Source organism: Vipera ursinii (assembly GCF_947247035.1).
Source record: "Vipera ursinii genome assembly, chromosome: 1".
Classification (NCBI taxonomy): Eukaryota; Metazoa; Chordata; class Lepidosauria; order Squamata; family Viperidae; genus Vipera; species Vipera ursinii.
Window position 1 is genome coordinate 117,637,248 of NC_139512.1, and position 27,240 is coordinate 117,664,487.

Sequence of the window (27,240 nt, forward strand, 5' to 3'; positions counted from 1 at the left end):
CTGTTACAAGATTGCTCCTTTTCAGCTGCAAATTTTTGCTTACACTGTAGTGGTTCTGGTGAGCTTATAGGGAAAAAAAAAGCCACCCACCCACCCGCGGGAGATCGCGTCAAGTGAGCCCTGTGGCTAACGCCAGGTATATAGGGGAAAGGTAATCGTTAGATATTCCAGGCCAGGGGTCTTCAAACTTGGCCCTTCGATGACTTGTGGACTTCAACTCCCAGAATTCCACAGCCAGGCAAGCTGGCTGAGGAATTCTGGGAGTTGAAGTCCACAAGTCATCGAAGGGCCAAGTTTGAAGACCCCTCTGTTCCAGGCACAGGGCCGCCTGAAAGATCCTCCCCTTTCAGTTAAGAGTATGTAGAGTTCGGCTTTCTGTAAAAGTGGCCAGACTGAGCCCTGGCCCAAGATTAGGAGAACGGGACGGCGGAGAGAGAGGATTGCCTTGGGAAGGGAGTTCCCGGAGTTGCCACGGATTGGCACCTCCTCCTCCTCCTCCTCCTCCCCCGCCGCTGGTCTTTCGCCACTCGGGCCTGTTCCTTTAAGAGCCGCCCCCGAAAGGACGTACTCGGTATCGCTTTGCAGACGATATCCGTGCGCTCGTTCGTCGGAGTGGCCGGACGAAGGAGCAGAAAGTTTACGGTTGGCAGGCTCCCACCCCGGGATGAGTGAATGAGTGGCGCCCGCTACTCCCGCCCCCTGCAGACCGCTTGCGGCGGCGTTGCGCTGGCTCCGAGTGGCACCGTCTCAGTCTCCCCCGGAGCGGAGGAAAGGCGCAGGAGTTCGTCCGCGCATGGCGCTGGTTACTGTATGTCGATCCCCATCGGGGAGTGGCCACTCGACCCCCACCGGCTGCAAGGTGAGCGCCCCCCCCCCAAACGACCCGTGCCTTTCACGCTGGACAGGACTCTTGAAGATGGTACAGTCCTGCATTCTGTTCCGATCCTGCTGCGGCCGACCCCTCCTTTCAGACACGCTTTCCTCTGAGGACGCTGAGCGTCTTGTCCCCGTCCCTCCTTTCTGGGTTGGGCGACCGAGGATGTTCGGGCGCCTGCCCTACCTGGGCCCCTTCCCCGAATGTATTTGGCTTCCATCTGTCTTATCGATCGTTGCAAACTGTGAGCAGGGTTTTGCAGAGAGTGGCCTCGGAGTTCACCATCTTGCTCGTGGAAAAATAAAATAAAACGTGTACTTGAAGTTCCCTTAAAGGTAGTTCTCGGAAGAAGGGCAGGGAAAACAAAATCCGAAGGGAAAGAGTCAGGGGAGAGATTATCCGATTTTAGCAGGCCTCTCTTCTCCCCCCCCCCCCCAATACCGTGCATGTAGAGAAGCGCACTAGTGGATCTGGGAGAGGGGGAGCTTTGCCACACTCTCTAGGCAAAGTCTTTCCTCCTGGCTCCCCATGGATCCACTCTCCCACTTGCAGTATGGAAGGTAGATGCAATCATCCCCTGAACAGCATTGCTGTACTAGCATCCATTTTGCTTTACAATAGCCAAAAAGTGGCAAGAGGGTGGGTTTTTTTTTAAAAAAAATATTGGCTACAGCTTCAATTTCTTTAACATTAAAATGCCATCTTAAAATGTTAAAAATAGCATTGGAAAAGATCTATGCCATCCGTGTCTATAGTATAGAATACAGAATAGAGGAGTGGAAGTTATTCTGGGTGATTAGATGTATGGGGACACTCTGGACATGTGCTGGAGGAATAGCCTTGGCCTCTGCCTTGCACTGGGTGCTCAGGAGATCAGAGGCCTGAGGAATCCAGCTGCTGGAAGCCAGTTGATTTAATCCCCAAGTCCTCTTGATTGCAGGGGTTAAAACAAAAACAAGGAAGTGATTTAGCTGCAACAGTACAATTTATAACATGTCCGTAGATCTCTTTCCCAATAGATTGTAGTGGTTTGTTGAAAGGTGCTTCCCTTCTCTTCTTCCTAGACTGCTGCATTTCTATCCTCCCCTTGTATGGAAACAGTTTAGGAAACCTGTCAAATTGTGGCCATTCTTTCCTCTCACTGCCATTAATATACTATTCTCTCTAATCAGTTTTCAACAGCCCAAGTTTCTGTGGGAGAAGTAGGCACTAAGAGTTGCTTGTCAGTAAGTTTCACAACATACTACTTCCTGTCAGCTCCTGGCAGACTGCAACTCAGAGTACTGCAGAATTATCTCTTGCATAATGGCCTCAAAGAGAAAGACTTTCCAGTCCATTATACCAGTGGGATAGAGCCTTAGGCTTCTTGCACCAGAGCATCTGTGCCTAAGCTTACATCTCAAGCCTGGCAGTCTGTGGGATGATCTTGAGTTTCAAGTGTAATTAGACATTGTGCAAAGAACTGGCAATTAAGAAGTGGCACAAATGCTGTTTGTTTGCTGTTTTTCCCTGATGCTTAGAAATATCACAGGAAATTGCCAACCAAATGGGAAGCACATAGATAAGATTATGCAAGAGCTGGAATTCAAGGCCAATCTAGGCATCCTGAAAAGGAAATGAGAGATAAGAGAAGACTGCCCAACTCATCTCTGCCTATCTATTTCCAAACCTTTGGAAGAATCTCTGCTGTTGTGAAGCTATGGCACAGAAAGAAAGAGTATACAACTTGGGGCATTAGCCAGATATTGGAGGTTACCTGGTGCTTGATTTGCTTTTGCTACTTACAAAACCAGGAAGGTTGTTAAATGCTAGTCTAACATTGCCTACTTGGAAGCATTTGACTTCACAGGAGCAATAACATATTTGGCTGGTAGAGAATAATGAGAACTAGAATAGTATAGTATCTAGGAGCATGAGCCAGAAAGTTTTTTTGTAAGAGTAATGTCACATAACTGGAATCTTATTGCCTAGCCTTGGGCAAGCTATTCAGCCTCAGCCTCACTATGTGCAATAGTCGTATATAGGGCTGTTGTAGACATTGCAAAAATAATACATATGCAATAGTCTCGATTTAAAGAAAGTTTTACTAGAATTCTAAAGAATAACTTCTATCTGTTACATCCTGCAACTTAACAAATAGGTCTCATTACTGGAATGGGGGCACCTTGGCCTGCAGTTTTATGAAAGAGCGTGTGTTCCAGCCATTGATAGATTAAGAATTAGCAAAGCTATGAAAGCCACAATTATAAGACATTATCTTTTCTGTAAAACGAACCCTTATTTGGACCCAAAGCAAAAATTAATATAGCAGTTTTGTGCTCTGAACTGAAATTTAATCATCCTCCTTACTTCCTTTTAATGATGGAGACAGAGTTTCAAGACAGGAAAACAATCTTTTGAAATGTCTTATATTTAGTTTAAAATGTGTGCTGTCCTTCAAAGAAATGGTTTCTTGCTTCCGATGCATAGTTGTTTTTCCATATTGATTCACCATAAAATGATCTGGATTTGAAGCATCCCATATACAAATAGCTACTTCAAATGCTCAATATTTCTTTAATTAAGAAATATTCCATGGACCTTTATCATGAAAGTGTAGAACTGATTGGAAAGAGAGACATTTGCGTTTGAGGTTTGTTCTTTTTTAAAGTAAGTTTCAAACTCTTTTCATGTCAGCATAAATTGGGAACATACTAGTTTTACTGTGAAATAATAGAGAGAAATGCTTAGCAAGATTTCCCAAAGGGTGGCATTTGTTGCTGCCACTGCCAACATGCTTTCCTCCCTCCCTCCTTTCCTCATGTCTAGCTGAACAAGCAGAACAAATGATCTTAGAGACAGGCCATAGATTGGGGGACCAGAGTTCTGTAATGGAAGTCCTGTGAATGTTCAGGATTCTACAACAAAGTCCCCAAAAATATCTGCTTCTACCACAGAGGTATTAGGAATAGAAACATTATGTCATGCCAAGTTTTCCCATGCCAAAGCCAATGGCAGAAATAGTTGCTTAATGACTCCACATATTTGGCTTGGACATTGTTTTCTTAGTACAAAGGAAATTCTCTCAGATCACTACTAGGGATGGGTCCTATCAGTCATGGGCTATTCAGGGTTGACCCTTCATTTAAGCACCTAACAATGGTGTTAAATAGCCTTTGATGGTAGCAAATGTGAGCTTACCATTCCAATTATGTACAAGGAATGGCTTGTTCAAGTTATGAGATTACATAGTTCACAGGTCTGCAACCCGCGGCTCCGGAGCCACATGCGGCTCTTTCAGCCGTCTCCTGCGGCTCCCAGTCCTCTGCCATGTGCAGTCCCCCCCAAAAAAAGTGGGACTAAAAAAGTTCAACCAATCAATTCAAATATGCAGGGTAGGTGCATATCTCGCCTTGGCTCCACTCTTCAGTCAAACCCTGTTCTGCACATGCACGCATGTACGCGCATGCGCACACATTTTTTTGCGGCTCCCAGTTTTTCCTTTTGTGAGGGAACCGGTTCCGAGTGGCTCTTTCACTGTTTCAGGTTGCTGACCCCTGACATAGTTAATCATTTAAGGAGCCATGTCTGTTTATATGTTAGTTTATGTTAGGATTTTGTCATGTCCCGCATTCTAGATCAAGAGACTTATTAAAGATTTAAGTGAAAGGCAACTTCTTGTGCTTCCTGTGGTTATTGAATTAGAATTCAGAGCTTCTGTTTAAATGGGAGGATCTGCCACAGCTTCTGAAAAGTTTTGGGAGAAGGGACCAAGTGAAGGCTATTGATATTAGATGTGAAAAGCCAGCACTTCTTTTAACAGCAAGCATTGTAATCTGGAGAGAAATACTAATCAACATGGAAATCCCTTGCAGGATGAAGATGTTCCCAGGAGAAGACAATTGCAGCGACGGTAAGTACTGTAGTCATTGTTCCTAATATTCTTTATATAATCATTTTTTTAAAAGGTTACAGATTAACTGTAGGTCTTCCAGGCCCTGCCCTTGAAAATTTTCACACTTTTTTTAATCATACAAATTTAACTGCTGCCTCCACGTGCAACAGTTGAACATACTAGAAAAAAACAAAACACACACATACTCCTAGACAGGTTCTTTTTGAAACTTTAAAGAAAGGGTTTCAGTTCTTAACTGTATGGTGAAGAAATGGAGAAATAACCATATACTGTATGAATGTTCCTGAAATGCTTGTTTAGGAGCTGAGTAATTTGCTATTCTTTGTCAGGAGTAAACCAGCACTAAAAAAAGAAAGATTGGAAGAATGTGCAACCATCTGAGATTTTTTTTTTAAAATAGAACAGATTGTTTCAAATTGTTGTGGAAAGGGTATATCCAATTTGCTAAAGACAAATACCATTCATGGAATTAAAAGTCCAAATTCTGATCATAAGCATATTGGAGCCAGAATCATATTTTTTTTCTAATCAGGAATGCAACATTATAACAGGCCTCCCCATTCTTTTTTGGACTGATGATCAGTTGTATATTTGAGAGCATATAATGGACACTGTGACAAAATGGTTGCTAGGGACATGCTTGCCTATTCATTAAATGGCTGCCATGGAGTATGTAACCAGGTATCTATTAGTTGATTGGTTGATTAAATGTACAAAATACTCATTTATCAGAACTCTATCAGGCATCTCTACTTCTTACTCCTCTAATACTATGTACCTTCCCACACTAGCTGTATCTCTTTTTCAAAGTAGATAACACACTGCCAAAGAGAGACTCAGTACCAATCACCCACATTTTTTCTAAAATATTTATGAAGCCAAGAAGCTTTTGGATATAAAAATAATGCTGGAGACTAATGCCTTGAATGTAGTATGCTTGCTCCCTTGCCTTTCTTCTTTGTAATAGGTTTTAAATAGGTTTTAAAAGATTTTTATACAAGGTGTGGTGAAGAAAGGGTTTTATAGGAAGGTTGTTTCTCATAAGATCCATGCTGAAGATTTCTCTCATAGGGAAAATACTTCATTTTGTGCTGCAGAAGTGTGATAGTTGCATATTGATTACTAAAACATATACTATGAAAAAACTCTTAGAGACAAGTATAGAAAATAGGATAAAATATCCTCCCAATTTATATATATGGAAATATATTTATATTCAATTTCTAACAGTGTCAGAGAAAGGTCCCTTATGAAAATAGAATGAAATTATCCCTCCCCCTCTGAAGCAATATTTACTATTTTTCAAATAGACTATTTTTCTTGTAGGAGTTGATCAGTGAAAAAATGAACCATTTAGACTAATGTTGCTTCTTTATTTTAAATCGACATTTCCATATAGCTCTGCTTTTAAAAAGATGTAGAGGTATAGTTGCCCACGTTCCTGTGTGTCACTGTAGAAAGCCCTTTAATCCTTTTCCCTTATTTGTCTTTCCCCACACACTTTTATAGAAATATAAATGCTCAAAAAGTGAGGGTGGTTTGTACCATAACCCCTTGGATAACTTTAAGAAATGTCAAACAATACCATCTAAAACTAAACAATACATAGGTATTTAATATGGCTCCTTCAGTCTTCATTATGTTTGGACTTTTTAATATATTCCTTAGAGGGAAAACTATTTGTTTTTGTTTTGGCTTTATTTTAATGTCAAAACCAAGTGTTGTTTTAAATTCTCAGTCATGGAGGTTAATGCTTCAAGCCAGCAGAGTTTTTATTCATTTTCCTCTGTACATTCATTTTTTTCTGTACAAAATAGCTGACTGATTACAGGCAGCCTTTGACTTATGATTACAATTGGCACAAGCATTTTGGTTGCTAAATGAAGCAGCCATTAAATGAGGCATCATGTAACTGCTTGGTGACCAAAATCCTGGCATTCCTGGCAGCCATTGTTAAGTGAGGATGGCAGGTTGTTAAGCAGATGGAGTCCAAGGCAAGGAGTGCCAGGGTGTCTCGGGGAGGTCAAGCATGAATTGGGGGTGCTGCGCCATGGTGCAAGTGCAGGGAAGACAGGGAAAGAAACCACAGCCACCCCTGGGAGCCTTAGCTGCTGCAGACTGGCCCAGCAGGGTAGTGAAAAGGTGCCACACCCCAGGAAGTGTTAAACACCTGAAAAGCAGCCTCCCACCCACTCCAGCACCAAATGCCTGGGAAGCCTCCACAGTGCAGCAAAATGGTACTATGCCAGGGGAGCACAAACACCCAAGAAGTTCTAATAAGATGGTACGAGGCAGCTGCCCCCCCCCCGGAAGTCTCAGAAAGCCCCAGTTCAGCCGCCCTCACTGCCCTGCACTCTGCCATGCCAGCCAACCTTCACTATTTTGTTTGTCCCCCTGCTGACAAGACATGTTCAGCTTGGTCCTTTGTGATATGCTATTGGCTGTGCCAGGCCTGCCTGCCTGCCTTACTTACTTATTTTTCAGAGTTCTAAACTTCCCTTCTCCCTGAAAGCCCCACTCTCCCCATTCTCCAACTAGGGCACGGCCTAAGCAGGTCTTTCAACATGAGTCTCTTTTTTCCCACCTTTTCTTCTTCAGCCACAGCTTTGTCATGGTCAAGGGAGCTGCTCTACTCCTGCCAGAAGAAGACAAATTGGAGGCGGTCCAGGAGGGTCCAGCAACCCCTCTAGACCAAACACCTAAAAGTGAAGATGCTATACCTGGGCAGCAAGAACTGCACTTACAGCAAATGGTGGGGCTGCTGCGGCCAGAAGACACTATCCAGCTGGTAAGATTGCTAATAACTGGAAGAAGGGATGCAAACAACTAGACAAAAGGTAGAGACAGGAAAGGCATTGCTACTTGAGTCTCAAGAAGCCAGAAGTCTAGGCAGTAATGTCTCCCCACATTTCTTTCTACGACTTCATACTCCAGCGACATTTCTGATTCCAATTCTGCATTTTGCTGTCTGATTAGTAAAGATCTGGCATTCCTGTCAGACCAGATCACTTTGCCAATCAGTCTAAACTAGGAAGCCAATAAGATCTTCCCTGACCTATCTTGTTTAAGGAACAAAGAGGTTTTTTTTCCTGCTGAGCATCCTTCAATACCCAGGATGCTCAGCTTTTCTCTGTGACATAGCAAGGAACATTTCCCCGATTTTTAACATGATAGCTAATATAGCAATTAGTAATGGAAGAAGCGGCTTTGTTCGGCAGAAGCATTTTATGTTTTTTTTATAAAAGACTAGTGGTTTACCACTGGTCTGCTTTTCCGTAATGCAATAAAACCTGCGTCTGAACCATATCACTCAAATTGCAGGTGAGATTTCATATACTGTACCTAAATGCACCTCCAGGGAATTAACTCCATTTAGAAAAATGCAGAAGAATTTTGTCCTCATGTTCTGTTTTGCTCTCCCCTCCCCCCTCCCCCCACACACATTCAATCATGCAAGTTGCCTCCTGCAAATTGCAGGACACCCAAGTTTATTCCCTCAAGAGAAATTCTGGAGAATCCAGATTGTTTCCCAGGCTGATTCAGATTTTCCAAGTTGTTTCCTTCATATTACTACTTGTTCATGACCTGAAATAGCCTGCTTTTTCCTATCTCCTGTTGTGATACAAAACCAGAACTGATGCTGCTTGGCAGTCTTATGAGAAATGAACTCAGCCCTGTCCACCTTCTGGGACTCTCTTTTCGGGCCCTCATTGTCCTTTGGGTGGGGTGCGGAAGAATTCCTCCCCTTTAGGAATTTAGATTTTAGACATTCCGCCAGGAGCTCAGCCACTTCCCCATTTATGGCCTGTGGGGCTCTTCCTCTCTTGTCTCTTGGGCAGGCAGCCAGAGCTGGCGTCTCTGCTGAGCCTGATCCAAGTTTTGTCTCTGAGGCCTCTGCTGGGAGATTTCCAGATGGGTTTAAATAACTTTTGTTTTCCTTTTTTTTCCTTCTTCTTAGAGAGTGAGTCATAGCAGCCTCCCAAGCATCAGGAACAATTTCAGGCAATGGCTATCAGGTTGTGTTCTGATAGACCCCGACTCCTTTTGGAAGCTTACTAGGGGTTGTTCAGTTAGAAAAAAAGTTATAGCGGACACATTACTCTGAACATCGGTTGATTCTGTATTGTGGATTTCTTCATGCCAAGTGAAAAATGAGTCAAAATATGAATGAACGAACATCTGTTGGGGGTCCTCTCAGTTCAAGAGCTCCAGTGCTTCCACATCCAGCTTAAGAATCTTTGCCAAGCTGCTGGTTTCCCATGTCATCTGATAGTGTGGACCCTGTGACCAAAGGGTTTGTAAAATCTAGGCTGGAATCACACTCCATACTAACTTGGTAGTGATTCCTCAAAGGAGACTTAAAAACATTCATTTCGTATTTGCTTTCTGAAGATGCAGATATTTAAGGGGCCCATTTCACCCTCTAAGATTTCTGACACTATCCCCAAATAGACCTTGGCACTATCCATTTTTGATGTGTGACTAGGAGCAACTGCAGAGTGTGATTGTCACCTGATTATCAATATTCGCACAAGATATCAATAGCCAGACTGGAGAGAAAAATATAAAATACAGTAGTAAATATTGTTTAAAAGTTAAATAATATTTCTAAGGAATTGATAGAATTCATCTTTCCTTGTCTGTATGAGATTAATAATTAAAACAAGCCATTACCATACTAATCATATTAAATGTCTTGCAGATATTCAGCATTTTAGAAGATTAGCCACAGAAGGCTATTAAGGAATCACTCAAAATGGGGGTAAAATGTTAAAACTAGCTTGTTCACACACATTAATCAGTATAATGTATTGTGTGAATGTACTTTAAAATTCCAAGCCTCTTAACTTAAAAAAGAAACAAAATTTCTTAGGAATAATAATAATAATAATAATAATAATAATAATAATAATAATAATAATAATAATAATAATAATAATAAACAACCTTTATTGTCAAAGTACAACATGTGTACATTGAGATTAGCTGAGCCTCTCCCCGTGCTCCCTCCCCCCAACACACAGTGACAACAAACCCCCCATCCTACCACACCATGTGAACCAACTACACCACACACCGGCCTCCCAAGTCAATTCTGCATAAGTTCACAGAGATTATATCCCATTCAAAAGCCTAACAGCCCACGGATAAAAGCTGTTTTTCAGCCTGTTGGTACGGCTGGCTATACTCCTATATCTCCTACCCGATGGTAGGAGAGTAAAGAGATACCGTCCAGGGTGTGAGTTGTCTCTGAGAATTTTCCTCACTCTTCCATGGCAGTGAGCCCTGGCGATGTCATCCAGTGGTGTCAGGGGACAGTCCACAATGTCTTGTGCTGTGCTCACTACCCTCTGTAATACTTTCCTGTCCGCGGCTGTCAGACCAGCATACCAAACCACAATACCATACGAGAGGACGCTCTCTATAGTAGACCGGTAAAAGAGGGTCATTAGCTGTTGTTCTACCCTGTTCTTCCGCAAGACCCTAAGAAAGTGAAGCCTCTGTTGGGCCTTTCTAGCCACCTGGGTTGTGTTAACTTTCCAGGTCAGATCTTCACAGAGGTAGACTCCCAGAAATTTAAAGGAGGAAACTCTCTCCACACAGTCCTCCCCGATGTAAAGTGGGGCAGGTTGCTCCTTTTTTCTCCGGAAGTCTAACCATCTCTTTCGTCTTGCCAATGTTTAGGTGCAAGTTGTTGTTACTACACCATATGGATAGTTTTTGTACCTCTGCCCTGTATGCTGTCTTATCCCCACATGTAATAAGGTCCACCACAGTTGTATCATCTGCGAACTTGATTATCACAGTGGATGAGTCAGATGATACACAATCATATGTGTATAAAGAGTACAGGTAGGGGCTAAGCACACAGCCCTGTGGCGTGCCGGTGCAAAGCTTCAAGGAGGTGGACAAAGCAGACCCGACCCTCACTGTTTGTAACCGGTCCCTAAGAAAGTCTTGAATCCAATCGCAGATGGCGGGGGAGAATTTCAAGTCAGTCAGCTTCTCGATGAGAATGCTCGGCAAAATTGTGTTGAAAGCCGAGCTGTAGTCAACAAAAAGCATCCTGACGTAACTTCCAGGTTTCTCGAGATGACTTGCTACAGAGTGTAAAGCAGTAGCTATGGCATCGTCTGTCGACCTATTTCCCCTGTAGGCAAATTGATGTTTATCAAAGTCCAGTGGGAGGCATGTCCTAAGATGTTGGAGAACCAATCTTTCGAAGCATTTCATGACTACAGACGTTAATGCAATAGGTCTGTAGTCATTCAGGCACTCAACTGCAGTTTTCTTGGGGACTGGGACAATGGTAGCTGCTTTCAAGCACGATGGTACACATGCCGTTTGCAAGGAGATGTTAAAAATCCTTGTCAGGACCCCTGCTAATTGATCGGCACAATTCCTGACCACTATCCCCAGCACCCCATCTGGGCCTGCAGCTTTGCTGGGATTCACAGCTTTCAATACAGCTCTCACTTGGTGTTCACACAGGGTGAGTGGCTGAGAGTCAGAAGGCCGGCCAGCAGAGGTCAATTGCAAAATTCAGTTCTGTACCATAATCTGACTTTTTAAATTTAAATCTTGATATAGTATGATTTTACAGGTAAGACTTATACTTTTTGGAAATGAGTTTATAAACACCAAATGCAATACAAAGCTCACTTCAGGTTACTTGCAAACATGCTTCTTTTTTAGATATTTTTTTAAGTTCTCAAAACAACTGCTTCTTTTCTGACTGGAAATTGAGCCAATAGCTGTCAAGAGAGAGTGAGGTTCTTCTTTTCTTCTAGGACTAGCTAGATTCAGTATGTATGTGTTGCTAACTATGATTTAGCATAAACCACATTAGTTGTAAGCGTTAACATGAAGAGTGGTCAAGACTCAGGGCTCCTAGTAGCTTCCATTTGCTTCTGAACAAAATCCTTCTCCTGGCAGCACCACATATTTTCATGGTGGGGATTATATTGATGTACGTATGTAAGTGACACCAGAAGGTAAACATGCAAGACTAGTGTGTTTTCTTCCTTGCAGGCTGTGAGACTGGAGTCAGCACGAGCTCATAGAATCCGATACTTGTTGGTGGTCTCAGCAACGGAGAGGGAGAGCAAGAATGAGATGGTGCTTTTAGGGGTGGACTTCCCTGATGAAAGGTGAGGTGGCAAGGGTGTGGTGGTACCAGGAAAATATGAGGGATTGTACTGAGAAATAGAATGGCTAGGTTCACACATCCCAGTAACACACACCGTAAAATGTATTTGACCCTATTTAACCATACCTGCATACCTAAACTACCCTGCAAATTAACTTTTTGATTGGTTAGAATGAACTGGGAGTCGGATGTTCTTGCCTGTCTACTTCCAATCAACCCATTGATTCCAATTTAGCCTGTCATCCTGTCATGCCACATAGTACCACTTTCTGAATAATGATTTGTGGAAAAATGGAAGAAGAGAGAGTATTAGTTCTTGAGTGGTTTACTTTAAATCATATTCAAAAGCCAAATTTAACGATGTGGATTGATAAATGGAACCTAAACTAAATGGCTGCAAAGTACTTTGCTTGGGCTGCCTCTGAAACCTATGCAGAAACAAAATGCAATTGATATAAAATGCAGTGGCCTGTATGCTGGGAAGTGAAACCATTGTAGCCATTGAACACCATGGTATTTTTCTAAAGGACTACATAACTTGACTTCTGGATATCTCTAGAATCAGGTCTTCAGTCTACAATCTAGCCTGACTGCACATTCCAAGGATGGATATACAAAACCCTCTTAAGTACAGGAGGTTGTTGAGGGGAAAGCTGGAGGTAAAGTTTCTCTGTTGCAGACCCTATTTTCTTCAGTACCCTCCCGGGGAGGTTCAATTGGCAGCCACCTGGTGTAATTTAGGAACATTATCATTCCACAGAGACTTCAATAGGTCATTGTAATTATCACCATTGTGAAGGTGTGCCAGAGGGCAATTATTGTAATGCAGTTTAATTCTTTTATTGAGCTTGTATTTTATTATTTTGGGTAAATAGCTAGGAGTCATTCTTGGAATTTGGTGCTATTATTAGAAGTAAACAAATGCATCTGTGGTCCTGTTCATAATCCCCTTGTTGTCTTCATAAAAGTAAAAACCTTCATTAAAACTATCTTAAGTTTTGCAGTTGTTCCTTTCCTCATGCATTTGTAGCCAGCTATATATATATCATTCCCTGGTCAAACCAGTTTGGCAGTTCGTAGAGATATCTCTCTCTCTCTCTCTCTCTTTCTCTCTACTGTTTTTCCAAAGTGAGTTCTCCCAGAACTTTCATTTATGAGTTCAGCTGGAAGCAAGCAAAGTTTGCCACAGCAGAATTTAAAATCAAGAAGCAAAATAAAAATGTTTTGTGTTTCCTTCTTAGCCACCACAAATATTTCCTGCCTGCATAATAAAATATAGTAGTCTCTCTGCTATGAAACATCTGTTTGACTGAAAAATTGTTGATAATATATTTATTTTTACAGTATTTATCAAATGATTGCAAGTTTAGGAAAGGACACAGATAAGGGCCAAAGAAACTAGTCTCCAAAGCAAACACGCCGTATAATGCTTGTTTAGAGAAGGGGTGTCAAACTGCCGACCTGCGGGGCAGATGCGTCATGCCGAAACCGCACCCACCCCATTATCGGCAATGGGGAAAAAGTCGCGATACGTCACGACACATCATGTGACGTTGCACGTTTGACACCCCTGTTTTAGAGGCTAATTCCTTCTTTCTCTCTTTCTCAATCAGCTTGGCTACCTGCACACTGGGTATGGTGCTTCCACTTTGGAGTGACACACAGGTTTTCCTTGATGGCGATGGGTAAGATCACTCATATTCCTTTTTACTGTTCCATATCTTTGCAGTTTTTGGTTTATTTTAAGATTCTATCACAGGGGTGTCAAACTGCCGGCCTCTGGGCCGGATGGGTCATGCCGAAACCGTGCCCACCCCAGCTCCGGCAATGGGGAAAAACTCGTGATGCATTGTGACACGTCATGTGACCTTGCAAGTTTGACATCCCTGTCCTGTCAGGAGCTTGCTTTGCACACATAAATAGATTAGTATAATGAAAAATCATAATAAATGTGTCTGGTTTTATTTTTATGTCACAAGTGTTCACATGGAATAAACAGGTGATGTCCTCTCTACTTTTACAAATAGAAGTGGCATAAAGTATATTCTAAACCACTAGGAGATTTCATTTGTTTCTAGGTTAGATCCTTCACTTTTTATCTTATGGAACTAACCTTTTCTGTACTGTATTCTCTTCTATCTGCTCCTTTTTTAAAGATCCTTCCCTTCTGCTGCAAGTCACTATAACATCCCCTCCCAAAAAACTGATGAAATGTGATGTTATAATGCAATGGCCTTTTGTTCTTACATCATGAACCACCGGAAGCAAGTATAAAAGTTAACTAGCTTGTATTTTAATATTACAGAGCCAGTTATCTCATTTTCTCTGCCCCCCAACTGTATCTTTCCAGAAGCTACTTCTGCTGTACCTGCATTTTATTACATTTGTTACCATTCTCAAAACGGCAACATATCACAATCATTATGCATGGCCCTTTTAAAAAATAAAATTTAAAAAAGCTCCTGCCCAAATAGATTTACAGCTTAAAATTTAATACTGTAGTAGCCATGAGAATATATCAACCACAATAAGCATAAATGGAGGAAGAACATGTGTGCGGCGGGATTAAAAGCAGCAGATTTCTTTAATTGTTTTACATGGCCACTCATCTCAAATGCATGATTCTGGGCAGCTAACAATATCTAAGCCAATAAAAATGATATAATGAAATAACATAAAGAGCAATCAAGAAAAAAAGCAACAACCCACACCAGCACTAATTATAATTATAACAGTTAACACAACCAAGAAATGACTTACCCACTGTCAGGGTTCCAGGTTCAATGACAAAATCAAGCCTTTAAGCCAGGGGGGGTCTTCAAACTTGGCCCTTTTATGACTTGTGGACTTCAACTCCCAGAATTCTTCAGCCAGCGTGCCTGGCTAAGGAATTCTGGGAGCTGAAGTCCACAAGTCATAAAAAAGGGCCAAGTTTGAAGACCCCTGCTTTACATCCTTGCAAAAGGCTAGCAGGATCATGTGAGTCTGATTTCTGAGTCTGATTTCTAGCAGTCAGGCCCCACTACAGAAAAGGCTCTCGTTCTATAAGTCTTGCAAGGCAGTCCAGACAAGAAATACAATCACTACTACTAACTCTAGCTTCATTGTAAGGTTTAATAGAAGCTTGCAAAACTGAAAGTATTTCCTCCTTTTCTTTTACTCTCCAGAAAACTAGGGAGGGTCTCTCATCAAAGGTCTCCTCTGGCCCTTCCTCTTCTCCTGTGAACTGAGATATCTTTTACATGCTGGTTGCTGTCTCTCCTGTCTCCCAAGGTCAATCCCTCATACTATTACACTTCCAGGGTCCAGCTAGATAGCACTGTCTAATGGATGGGGCATACTTCTCTTGCCAGATCTAATGGGACAAGTTGATACTACTGGGAGAAATGGTCCCACCACTCACGCAATAGGTAGGAGAGCTTGAAATCATAGAATGTCCTTTTCAAAATTCTAGGTCCAGAAATATCGATCTGTTCAGAACTCTTTAGAAAGCCATCCCCTCTCTCTCACATTCAGAGAAGTGATTGGTGGCAATGCAAAGAAGGGGGAGAGAACAGAACAGCAGGGAACCCATCAGTTGCTTTCCTAAAACTTTCCCACATTCAGCTGTGTCCAGGAAGCAGCCTTACTGCTAAGACACAGTAAAGGAACCTCGTGGAGACAGTGCTTTCAATATTTTCCTTCCCCCATTGGAGTTGCTTTGTGAATGTGCATTTTGTGCCCCAATACAAAGTTGTGTGCTCACCTATTCTTGCCAATATAATTCCATTAATTTAATCTTGGTTGCTTGCTTCTATAAAATCCTTTATAGTTAAAATGATTTTATATATATATAAACCAAGATTCTCTAGGATTATTATTGAGTTAGTTATCCTTAGCATGAAAGGGACGCGGTGGCTCAGTGGGTTAGGACGCTGAGCTTGTCGATCAGATTTGGCGGGTCAAATCCCAAGTGCCACGTAACAGAGTGAGCGCCTGTTACTCATCCCAGCTTCTGTCAACCTAGCAGTTCGAAAGCATGTAGAAATGCAAGTAGAAAAATAGGGACCACTACGGTGGGAAGGTAACAGCGTTCTGTGCACCTTTGGCGTCTAGTCATGCCGGCCACATGACCACGGAGACGTCCTCGGACAAGCACTGGCTCTTCGGCTCTGAAACAGAGATGAGCACCGGCCCCTAGAGTCGGAAACGACTAGCACGCATGTGTGGGGGAACCTTTATCCTTAGCATTCATGTGCCACTCTTCAAAACCAGATTTTCCAGACTGGCCTATAGAACAACTATGCAATTTAGAGAGCAGGGGAGGTAGGAGAGACATAATAACTTTAATAGGTAGAATCTATTTTTAGAAATCATGGATTAATACTGTTGCCATTCCAAAAGGCAGACACAGCCCAGTATAATTTTCTCTTGTGTTGGGGAGAATGTCCATTTTCCCCCAGCTAAAAATGAAGTCTAATATTGTGGGATAGTTCAAGCCAGTTACGCAACTGTCCAAACTCTTGCATTCTTCTTTACCACATTCCAGATATCTGCCTTCTTCCTGGAGTACAAAGTTACTTAAAAGTTGACTCTCCCATTCTTTCTTAGGGGCTTCAGCGTGACATCTGGGGGACAAACACGGATCTTTAAGCCTATCTCTGTCCAGACAATGTGGTGAGCAAGGCTCTTGATTGGATGAATAATGTTTAAGATATTCATAGAAGGCAATAAATGAATATTGGGAAAGATACTGAAACTATTATTGCTGCTGTGAAGAAAACAAAAATCTGTTGCATTTTTCTAATGGCAGCAGTAGCTGCCAAGGGGTTTAAAATGTGAAAGCAAAATTAGGAGATCTATTAGCTGTCAATCGTATTTATTTAAATTTTAAAAAATTAAGGTTATTTTATGGTGCTTATACAGTATTGCAAATATATTCAGTTGCCCTATAGTCAATAACTGTATCTGAAAAATGAAAGAATGGGGCTAACTGCTACAAGTTATGGTAGCTCTTGGATGTGATCTCTCCTTCTCTGAACACTTTTAAATATGACTTAATATTCTCAGGGTCTAATTGCTCTCTCTGCTCTCAGGTCAGCACTGCAAGTGCTGCACAAAGCATGCAGCGAAGCAGTCTCCAACAACTATTTTCCTGGAGGGGGTGCATTGAACTGGACCGAGTGGTATCAGAAGGCTGTGAATTCTGACCAGAGCTGCATTAATGAGTGGCTAGCCATGTCTGACCTGGAATCTGTGCGGCCCACGTCTCCCTCCATCTTCTCAGACCAGTCAGTGATGCCCCCTTTCCCCCTGGAGCTAATTGTAGGCTTTCAGTGGACTTGTGAGGGTTCCTAGAAGGATTTTACACAGTACGCTAATCCCAAGCCCAGGCAATTTTTGGACAACCATCCTAGTCGGCCTAGTGCATACCATGCCCCATTCTTGAGTCTTGTCTCTGAAGTCCAGCCCAATAACCTAGACTGGAAGATTCCAATGGGGGTGGGAGATGTTATTCAAATCCCATTATAAATCCTGTGGCATTTTTTTTTAGGCCTAAAGGAATAAATTGCTATAAGGAAATATTAGACTTATACCCCTGCAGCCGAGAGGTGGGGGAACAGGTATCTGTGTGGGAAACCTGAGGTGATGGTGTTGGGAACAGAGTCTGGTGGGCCGAGAGCTTTGCCGACCCTCCATCTCTGTGCCTCAGGCCGACAGCACAGGACGTGACAGAGCGGATGATCCGGGCCAAGCTGCGTGAGGTGATGGGCACCACTGACCTGGAGAGCATCACCTCCAAGGAGGTGGGATGTTGGGACCAGAGGACCTTGGAATAGGAGGTGATGGGGGTGTGGGGGAAAACAGGAATGACAAAAGTATGTGAATAGATGGGACTATAAGCACAAGAAACATGACAATGTTTAATAGGAAGAAAAAGGATTGGGGAGGATTGGGGAGCATCTGGGAAGTCAGAGTCTGTATGACAGGATAGTGAGTAGGGGGATGTGATTAGGAAAAAGCACAAGTGGAAGATAACATCAGTCACCTTCTTCCACAGATTCGTACAGAACTGGAGCAGCGGTTTGGCTGTAGTCTGAAAAATTACAAGGAGTTTATTGACAACGAAATGTTACTTATCATGGCACAGATGGATTGGCCTTCTAAGATCTTTGACTACCTCTATTTGGTAAGAAAATACGAGAGGGGTACCCTGTTGTCAGCCTTCCAGTGGTCAAGGATCCCAAGGATTACAATTGGGGCCTCTCGATTGGTGATGTATAGGGCATAAGGAACAGCCTTGAAGGACTGGAGGAAAATCAGCTACCAGGGTAATGACCAGACAAGCACAGATTAACTCCATTCTGAGAAACTAATCTAAGTAAATGTCTCAGGCCCCTCTCTAATTTACATGAAGATAAAGTGAGGGAGGACAGGAACACATTCAGACTTTCAAGATTCTATAGCTATTCCAATAAAAGTAGTCTTAGACATATATGACATTGGTTTCTTACTCTGTTCTACCATACAGGACTGATAGGTATCTTACTGCCACCTAAAAGCCTTACTCCCCAAGGAAGTAGTATCTTCTAGTGGCCCCCAACCTTTTTTGCTCCAGGGACTGGTTCCATGGAGAGAGGTTTTCTACGGACTAGAGGGTGCGTGGTTATAGGGCTTTGCCCATTTGCATGGCCCAGTTTCTGGCACACCACAGGGCAGTGCCAGTCAGCGGCCTGGGAGTTGGGGACCCCTGTTCTTTCCCACAGGCCTCTGTTAGAAGTAGTATCATAGAAATCAGCCATCCTAACTGAATTCCAGTTCCCAGAACTCCAGTTTACAGTGGCGTAGTGTGGGTTGTCAGCACCCGGGGCAAGGCAAGTAATTTGCGCCCCCTAACCTGTGGATTTTAGCACTCGAGTCTCTTCCACTAGCTCAGGAATTCTGGGAGTTGAAGTCCATGAGTCATAAAAGAGCCAAGGTTGCCTACCCCTGAGTTAGGTTCAAGGCAAAAAAGGGTCTCTGGAGAAGAGGGAAAACGCTAGTTTAAAACTGAAACAAGGCAACTTTAAGGTGCCTCAGCTGTGATTTAGGATGAGACAAAGAGAGGACATGGCGTTGAAAATGGTTAATGGGGCATGTTTGTTCCACTCTTAGTAGACGTCAGGATAAACCCCAGGAGAGAATGACCTTACAACAGATGTGAATAGGCTTGGACTACGTTTGTAGATTGAGTGCATACATCACATGGAGCGATGATGGGCTTCATCAAGATTTATGATCCCACAATTGGCTAGTTTTCTCCATCTTGTCCTAAACCCTGGATACCAACCACAGTTTATGGCTTAGCATGTGGCGTGGGGTTGACCCAACATGTTAGGTGACAAACAATGACTTCCAACTTACAATGCCTCAGCTTCCCAAGGTTATTCCAAAGCCGGAAAAGCCAACCAACCCACCCTGCAGCTTTGCCTGCTTAGGCTGAACCCCAGGAATTCATACTTGCTGCGGCGCCCGACCTATTTTCTGCCCAGACGCTGCTTATCCAAGCCAAGCCGCCTCCTTCTCTTTGGCACCTCACTCCAAAGATTCGCCGGCCTGGCTGGAAACTCTCGCTGCTGGCGACGTGTGTCGGGGGGGCGGTCCCGATCGCCGATGCACGGTTGGATCGGCAACCTGCCGACGCAGCTTTCGTTCCAGAGCAGGGACCCCCCCCCGGAGAGACGCTGCAGCAATCCTCCCCCCGCGGGAAATCCACCCTCTTTCAAGCCCCGCCGCGCCCCCCCGCCTTTGGCAACCCCGGGAGCGCCTTGGGAGAGCCTCCGCAGCGGAGCCCGGGGTTGCAGGAGGGCCGCGCTCTGTGCACGCTCAGGAGCCGCCTTCTCCTTTGCGGGGGGGAGGAGGGAGAGAAGGCTTCCGTCCAGCGCCGGAGCGAAGGCGGATTCCAGCCTCTGGCCCTCCTGGCGGGAGCCATCCTTACAAACGGCAGGAGTAAATAGGCGCCAACCGCGGCTGCCTGCGGCGGCGGCGGCAGAGAAGGGGGGAGGGCAGGCGGGAAACAAGCCGGAACTTCAGCCAACCCGAAGGCGAGAGGGATTATGCCCTCTCGGGGGAGCGGAGGCTGCCTGGCAAAAGTTAAAGGAGCTCCAGCCGGGCCTGGCTCCCCGGAGCCTTCTAGGCCGGGCAAAGAAGAGCGCCTCCGACTTGTGGCCTATGGAGTTTCTGGTCGGAGTGGCCCGAAGGAGGAGTCACGCTGTGTGTTTGTGTGTGTGTGTGTGTGTGGCGCGCCGTGGGGCGTCAGGCCCTTCCCGGCTGGGGCTTCGGTGCCTCCGCCCTGCCGGATCCCGGCGCCGTCGAGCGCGCCCCCCCCCGATGTTGCGCCCGGTGCGGCCGGCCCCCCCTGCACCCCCCACGCTACGCCACTGCCAGTTAACATGGCTAATGTTTGATTTGGAATTCTGAAAGTGAAAATCCAGTAATTTTAGAATGGGCCTCATTGGAGAGTTTGTCACATAAAAATGCGAAGGAAGGAAAAAAAACCCAGCCCGTTTTCAAACCACACTCACAGGCAGCCTCCTGAAGCGGCCCCTCCTTCACCCAAGCCAGCAAGAAGGATGGAGGAAAACCCACCCAGCCGCCGGCTATAAAGTGGGAAGAAGCAGGGGCCACTTCAGGAGGCTGCCTGTGGGTCTCTATACAAAGGGCTGGAGCACCGCACTCAGCCCGCTGACGAAACCTGGGCCGCAACTCTGCAATTTCCTTTGTGGAAGAAAGGGAATTACTGCCTGGCTTTTTTTAAAAAAAAATAAATCTGTTGAAACACCTTTGCCCCATCTGTCCCTCTATCTCTGTACTGTTTAGGCCTGGATTTCTAAGAGTTGAGGCAGGTGTCAGGGTGTGGGAGGCCTGATTGCGGGCACCCTGAGATAAGCAGGCGTGGGGGGCGCATGGAGCAGCTCCATCCCCTTCCCCACCTGCCTCGCCTCAGCTCATGCAACCAGACAGTGGGATGGAGTGGGCGGGGGTCTTACTAGGGCTTATTGTGGGGGAAGGGCTTATATTAGGCACACTTGTAAAAAGCTAGGGCTTATTTTTGGGATAGGGCTTATTTTTGGGGAAAGTCAGTACTTGCTATTACTAACATTTAGTCCAGTGGCTATGTAGACATTTGCGATAGTATAAATGGCAGAGTTTCTTCCTGCTGAAGATTAGTGTCCTTTGGGGGTGAAATTGAAGCAAATCTTATGTCTGCCCTGAGCCTTGAAATAAGAAGCTTCCCTCTGCCCCCAACATGAGCAGCTGAATTCTACGTGATCTGTCCTCTGCTATTCGCTGTAGCAGAACTGAAGACTAATAAGTAGGGAAATAGGATAATACAGTTTCTTTAATAATGAGAATGTTATGTTAGATTCTGATCTTGAAGGAGATTCAGAATAGTGTTCAGAATAGCGCCCCTGAATAGTGTTCTCAACAAATCCACACAGACTTAACAAAAGTCTGAAGAGATCTCTGCCTTAATTAGCTGAGGGATTAGCTGGGTTCTAAAAATGAAAGATATCCCATTTCTGACACTATGTCCTATTCTCTTTAATGTCATTAAATGAAGCTCAGATATAATACTGTATTCTGTTGAGTGGGCTGCCAAAGGTTTGACAGGAAAAGGGAAAAATTGGGACCTGTTTCATCTACAATGGAGTTGCCTCTAGGGAAATTGGAAACTGCTTCATTTAGGAAAAAGCTGGGTATGATTACCTTATTCTGTATACCCAGGGTATATACCCCAATGAACTTAATGGGACTCTCTTCTGAGAATATATACTTAGAATTGCTTTGGTAGATGCTATAATTATTTCAAGAAGTCACATAACATATGGATGAGGCCTGTGCATGCTTCAGAAATGACCAGTGGAGTTACTTTGGAACATGTGGGAGTAGAGCGCATAATCATTTTAAAGCAGTTGTGTCTTTCAGATTTCTACATTAATCTGAAAGAAATGCAAAATACATGTAAAAATTGATGCATTAAAACAACTGCACCTTTAGGGTGTGTTTTTTAAAGAAATAAGTTTTCAGGCTTGTATGGAATCTGAAAAAAGATACCTCTGCTTTAAAAAGGTGCTTTCTGAATCATTTTCAAATGTGCACACACATATACGTGCGCACAGACACACACACACACAACAAAATGGCAATTGCAAATGGCATTCATACATTTTAGGTGGATGATTGGTGAATAAGTGATCTCCAAAATACAGTGTTTATACTGGTTAGCAAATTACTTGCTGCACATTTAAATAGAACTTTGTGATACTTTTTAACCTATATTTTCTCATATAGAATAGCATGAAAAAGTGTACTTTCTTCTATCCTGAAATGTACAGAGCAGGAGGGCTTGTACCACTGACTTAATGTATAGTTAGGTTCTGAATGTACTGCTACAAGAAGTCCATAATGCACATAAATTTGTTAACAGTTTACAGAAAATGAGAGTGAGTTGTGTGCCTTGTATTGTTCCTCCAGGGCTCTGAATGGAATGCAGCCAACCTTGAGGAACTCCAAAAAAACAGGTTTGTAATCTTTTTAAGTTGTTGCTCAGAGAACAATGCTAGAAGTTCATCCATGGACTTTGAGATAGCTATTTACCATGCCTCTCAGGTCAGACTTGTTGGAAGTACTTTCAACTCTTGGTTTAAGTTCCATCCTGAGGCACCAGGATGGAGGAAAATTTAGGACACAGGATAAGGCTGGGTAAATTGGGATAGAAAACACTGCAAAAAATTAGGTAGAATTAACAGTCTCTTTATGAGAGTGGATTGGGAAAGCTCACTTGATTTTTTGCCTATCTTTAGAGTCAGCCATATCCTCAATGTGACTCGTGAGATTGACAACTTCTTCCCAGAGCATTTCACTTACATGAATGTGCGTATCTATGATGAAGAGGCCTCACAACTACTGCCATACTGGAAGGAGACCCACAGTTTCATTTCAGATGTTCGGTGAGAATTGAGCATCAAGATAATTGTCATACACAAACATGATTGAACTAGCATGTATTGTAAAGAGTTTAATTTTGTCCTGATCCAGTTAATATCACTCTGTACACAGAAGCAGGCTTTAGTGTTTGTATGGAATGATTCAATTAAGAAAGAGTTTCATAAGAAACATCATCTCCTGTGAAATGCTATGTATGCATATATTGCATTTCAGTAACTATTTAAGAGGATCTGCAAAACTGGAAAGAATTTCTCCTTTTGCCTCTTTATTCACTCTTCCCTTTGACAGAGGCTGAGCACATCGTGTTTTATTCAGAACTGACATGGGCAAAGAAATAGTTTTTGACACAAACCACAAAGAATTATGTATGAGATCAAGAGATAGATAATACTTGCCTAATTTGTCAGAGCCACTAGTTTAAAAAAAACAAGAAGGATTCCTGACTCAGGATCACCATCCTTGGTGGGAACCATCTCTGGAATAACCAGATTTCTTTCCAAAGCTATACTAAGCATTACTTATTTCTGAGGTCATTATCATAATATAATTATCTGTGCCTAAGGGAGTCAACCAAGATCCTGAAAGTCCTTTTCTGTTCTGGATGTTGTGGCAGCTCTGCTTATGGTCATGACTCTCCCTCACAGGACCCAAGGCTCTCGGGTATTGGTGCATTGCAAAATGGGAGTGAGCCGGTCTGGCTCCACAGTGGTGGCCTATGCCATGAAGGAATATGGTTGGTCATTGGAACGGGCTCTTGCTCATGTGCGAGAACGTCGACCAATTGTTCACCCCAATCCAGGCTTCATGAGACAGCTGGAACTTTACCAGGGCATGCTGGATGCCAGGTAATTGGAAGGGAAGAGGACATTATTGATCTAAAGGACAAAGGATGTGGAACGATATCCAGTTGCCTGATGCAGTCTTTCTAGTAAAATCAGTTCTCTTGTCTTGTACCATTTTAAAGGCAAATCTGCATAATGATGGCCTTTGGAAATGAAAAATTTGCCTGAATAGGACTTTACAAATAGGGTGCTAGTTATTCTGTTCCCACCCATTTGTATGGATTTTGTGGAAATTTCAGTGGGGAACAGCTAAAAAAAGGTACTTTTGGAAGGAGCAATTAAGCAGTGGCAAATTTATTTTACAGTTATCTTCTGTGATTTCATTATAGGTTGATATGTTATTTAGCTCCTTATGAAAGACAGTAAGGAACACCTGCCATTGTCAATCTGCTACACACAAGAAGGAACCCTGTTACTCTTTACATCCCAGAATGTCATACCCCTCTTATGTCTCTATGCAGCCGTCACAGCAGCCTGTGGGAACAAAAGGTGGGAGATACCCCCTCAGAAGGTTCTTCTGATATAAGCGATGCCAGCAGTGATCATTCTGGAAGCCTCGAGTACGAGACTCTGAGCTCAGATGAAGAACCAGAAGTGCCAGTAACAACTCCCCAGTATTATTTTCGTCCTTTGCATGAGCCTTCTCAGAATCCCAGTCAGCCCCTGCCCCCCACAGTCAGCCCCCAGCTCATTCCTCAGGCAATAGAAGAACCTGGGGCATCAGATGATTCAGGAGCTGAGGAGGTACGGAGACACCTGGCTTCCATGAAAGTACCTGAGAAGCCAGCCATACTCCGACGGGAACGCATTAACCTTTATGCAGTTATGCGCAGCATCAGTGAGATGGATAGCCCAGAACACACCTCTGTGACAGAAGGCACGCCTGAGGAAGAGGTATGGAATCGTGAAAAGGTACCTGAGCAGGAGTGAATGGAGAGAAAAAAAAGAGACTGTTTACAACCTAGAATACAAGAAAGGAGTAAAACTGACTTTGGATATTTATTTATTTAAAACAATGGTTTCCAATAAAAGAAATCTTTGAAGTGCTTCACAATAGGAAGTACAATTACATTGAAAAACAGGGTAAAACAATAAATGAAAACATACTATTAAGAAGATGATGTTCACGACAGGTGGTCCTCAGTTAATGACCGATGGTTCAGCAACCATTTTTAAGTTACAACACTGAATCAGGAGACTTACAGCTGATCCTCAAAGTTGTGGCCATCACAGCATCCCTACAATCCTGTGATTGCGATTTACAACCTTCGCTGCTGGCTTCCAACAAACAAAAGTTAATGGGGAAGCTGGCTGGAGATTTCAAACGGCAATCACATGACCTTGTGCCTAACAACCATGGCAACTAACTTTCCATTCCTAATTATTATCATTAACCAGGGACTACTTGTAATGTTGATACTGATATTGAAATATAAATCTTCTGGGTCCATTTTTTTTCAAGGGTAATGTCCTCCTAAAAGGGGAATGTATAATATCTTTTGTACTAAGATGGGAGACATAATTCAAAGCAAACCTGACTATGACCTCAGCTGAGCAAGCACCTTGTCAGGAATTAAATTTAAATTCATCTTCCAAAATCTGAAATACAGTACCTAGGTTCTGCTACAGATTGGACTGTCAGAACTAGAATTAAGTTAATGAAAGACCCTCTCTTACTAAGGGTTGTGTATGATAATTTGCTATGCCAGATTCCTGAAAGTCCCAAATCATTGCATAAATGAAGGTAGGTGACATTTCTGGGGCAGAGAGTTGCATTAGTCCAGGGGTAGGCAACCTCAGCTCTTTTATGACTCATGGACTTCAACTCCCAGAAGCTGACTCAGGAATTCTGGGAGTTGAAGTCCATGAGTCATAAAAGAGCCGAGGTTGCCTACCCCTGTATTAGTCTAATAAGGCAGGTCAGGAAAAGGATTAGAGCAAAATGAATGGAGATGGGGCAGCCAGACTTAAAAAAGCTTAAGTGTAAAATTATTCAGCTAGATGCTTTTAAGACAGAATAAAAGCATGCAAGCCTTAGCTGTGGCTGCCCAATGTTTTGTCCCTAAAATATAACTCTTCCAATCTAGTTACATAGATATGTTAAGCAAGCACAATGGAAAGTGGAAGTTATGTGATGGAGGAAGTAGCAGTTTTAACCATTCAATCGTGTCCTACTCTTGGTGACTTCATAGGGAAGTCCTCTCCATCCTATCCTGTCAAGCACAGCTTCTTTCAGTTGTTGGATGTTCATCTTTGTATCAGCTTTGATGGTATCAAGCCAGTGAGTTCTTTGCTTGCCCCTTCTTCTTGATCCACTAACCATTCCTAGCATTGACTTTTCCAGTGAATTTGCATGCCTGACATGGCCAAAGTAAAGCCAAGGTAAATAAAAGAGAATCCAATATAGTTGGTGATGTGCCGATCGTTGATCTCTTCCTCTCTCAGCAGGTGTTTCTTCATGCTGAAAGGAAGATCTGTGATCCATCATCCCAAAGTAAGGAAAATGAAAAGCCAGTAACAGCAAAATTGTCTCTGCCAGGGGACCAGCGGGCACATGGACAGAGGCCAGGGCGGAGGGGCCGTAGCAGAGGCTCCAAAGTCCACGCTCAGCCTTGCAAACAGCTCTCCTACCACCCGGCACCAGGCAAGGTGCATAAAGCTGTTCGGCACATGGAAGGGTCTGGCTCGTGTGGGCGCAGGCCCCCCTTGCAGCACCGCCTCTCAGTGGCTCAGCTGGCTGATGCTGCCCTGGTGGTGAGTCGGACCAAGGAGTTTGAGGGACAGATGAATCCTGAAATTTCCAAGAAGCTCCAGTTGCCATCTTCCTTGCCATGTTCCAGGTCTCGACAGGTTGTGCGCCAGGCCAGTGTTGACATGGACCCCAGTTCAGTCTGAAGACCTTTTCTCTGCCTTTCCCCCTTTCTACTCTCAGTAAGCAAAGGATTTCATGGAATCCCAGGATTGAAGATACATTTGTGATATTCGGCCTGAGGAAATACGTTTTTTGTACACTGCCTAAGGGGAGAGAAGTTCTCTACTTTTCAAGAGACCACAGCTGCTTTCCAAGTGCATTTCTTCTCCTTTCTATAGGAAATGGTAGCATCGGTGTGGAGAAGACCAGTGTTGCTTTTGGGTTTACTCCATTTTTAGGTGTTACAGAGGTTCTAAGAGCCCTGAAGGTGTCTCGGTTTTAAGTTTCAAATGGCAGGGCTGTTTGGTCCTTTAATTTGCTTTGACTGCCTTCATATTCTGTTCTTCTCCAATCTGATATTTTTCAGATTTATGGACTGGAATTCTGGTCATCCTCACCCAGCACAATAGTGGAAATTGTAGTCGGATATGAGGCCTCCAAATGGGCCAAAGTTGTTTTGCAGAGAAGGTTTAAGACTGAATCCTCTCACTGTGATCCAAGTGGGGAATGAACTACTCTTTTTACTTTTGTGTACTTACAGTTACTGTGCCATTGCCAACTTCACACAGCCTGAAAATAAAATTCAGTCATTTTCCA

The 27,240-nt window shown here is 43.5% G+C and overlaps 1 protein-coding gene across 3 annotated transcripts; it reads left to right on the forward strand.

Annotated features, from left to right (window-relative positions):
- Positions 1 to 27,240, forward strand: SSH3 (slingshot protein phosphatase 3). Of its 3 annotated transcripts, none has more exons than XM_083350633.1 (14): positions 358 to 859; positions 4,729 to 4,766; positions 7,368 to 7,557; positions 11,802 to 11,920; positions 13,533 to 13,604; positions 16,510 to 16,575; positions 16,995 to 17,189; positions 17,612 to 17,705; positions 17,960 to 18,088; positions 22,417 to 22,463; positions 22,746 to 22,892; positions 23,535 to 23,735; positions 24,194 to 24,626; positions 26,178 to 27,240. In XM_083350633.1, exons 1-14 carry the CDS (start codon positions 794 to 796, stop codon positions 26,625 to 26,627), a joined length of 2,247 nt encoding a protein of 748 aa, XP_083206759.1. In that variant the 5' UTR covers positions 358 to 793; the 3' UTR covers positions 26,628 to 27,240. The 3 variants fall into 3 exon arrangements, with proteins under 3 accessions (XP_083206761.1, XP_083206759.1, XP_083206760.1); XM_083350634.1 differs by having other exon boundaries at positions 365 to 859; positions 26,181 to 27,240; XM_083350635.1 differs by lacking the exon at positions 23,535 to 23,735 and having other exon boundaries at positions 1 to 859.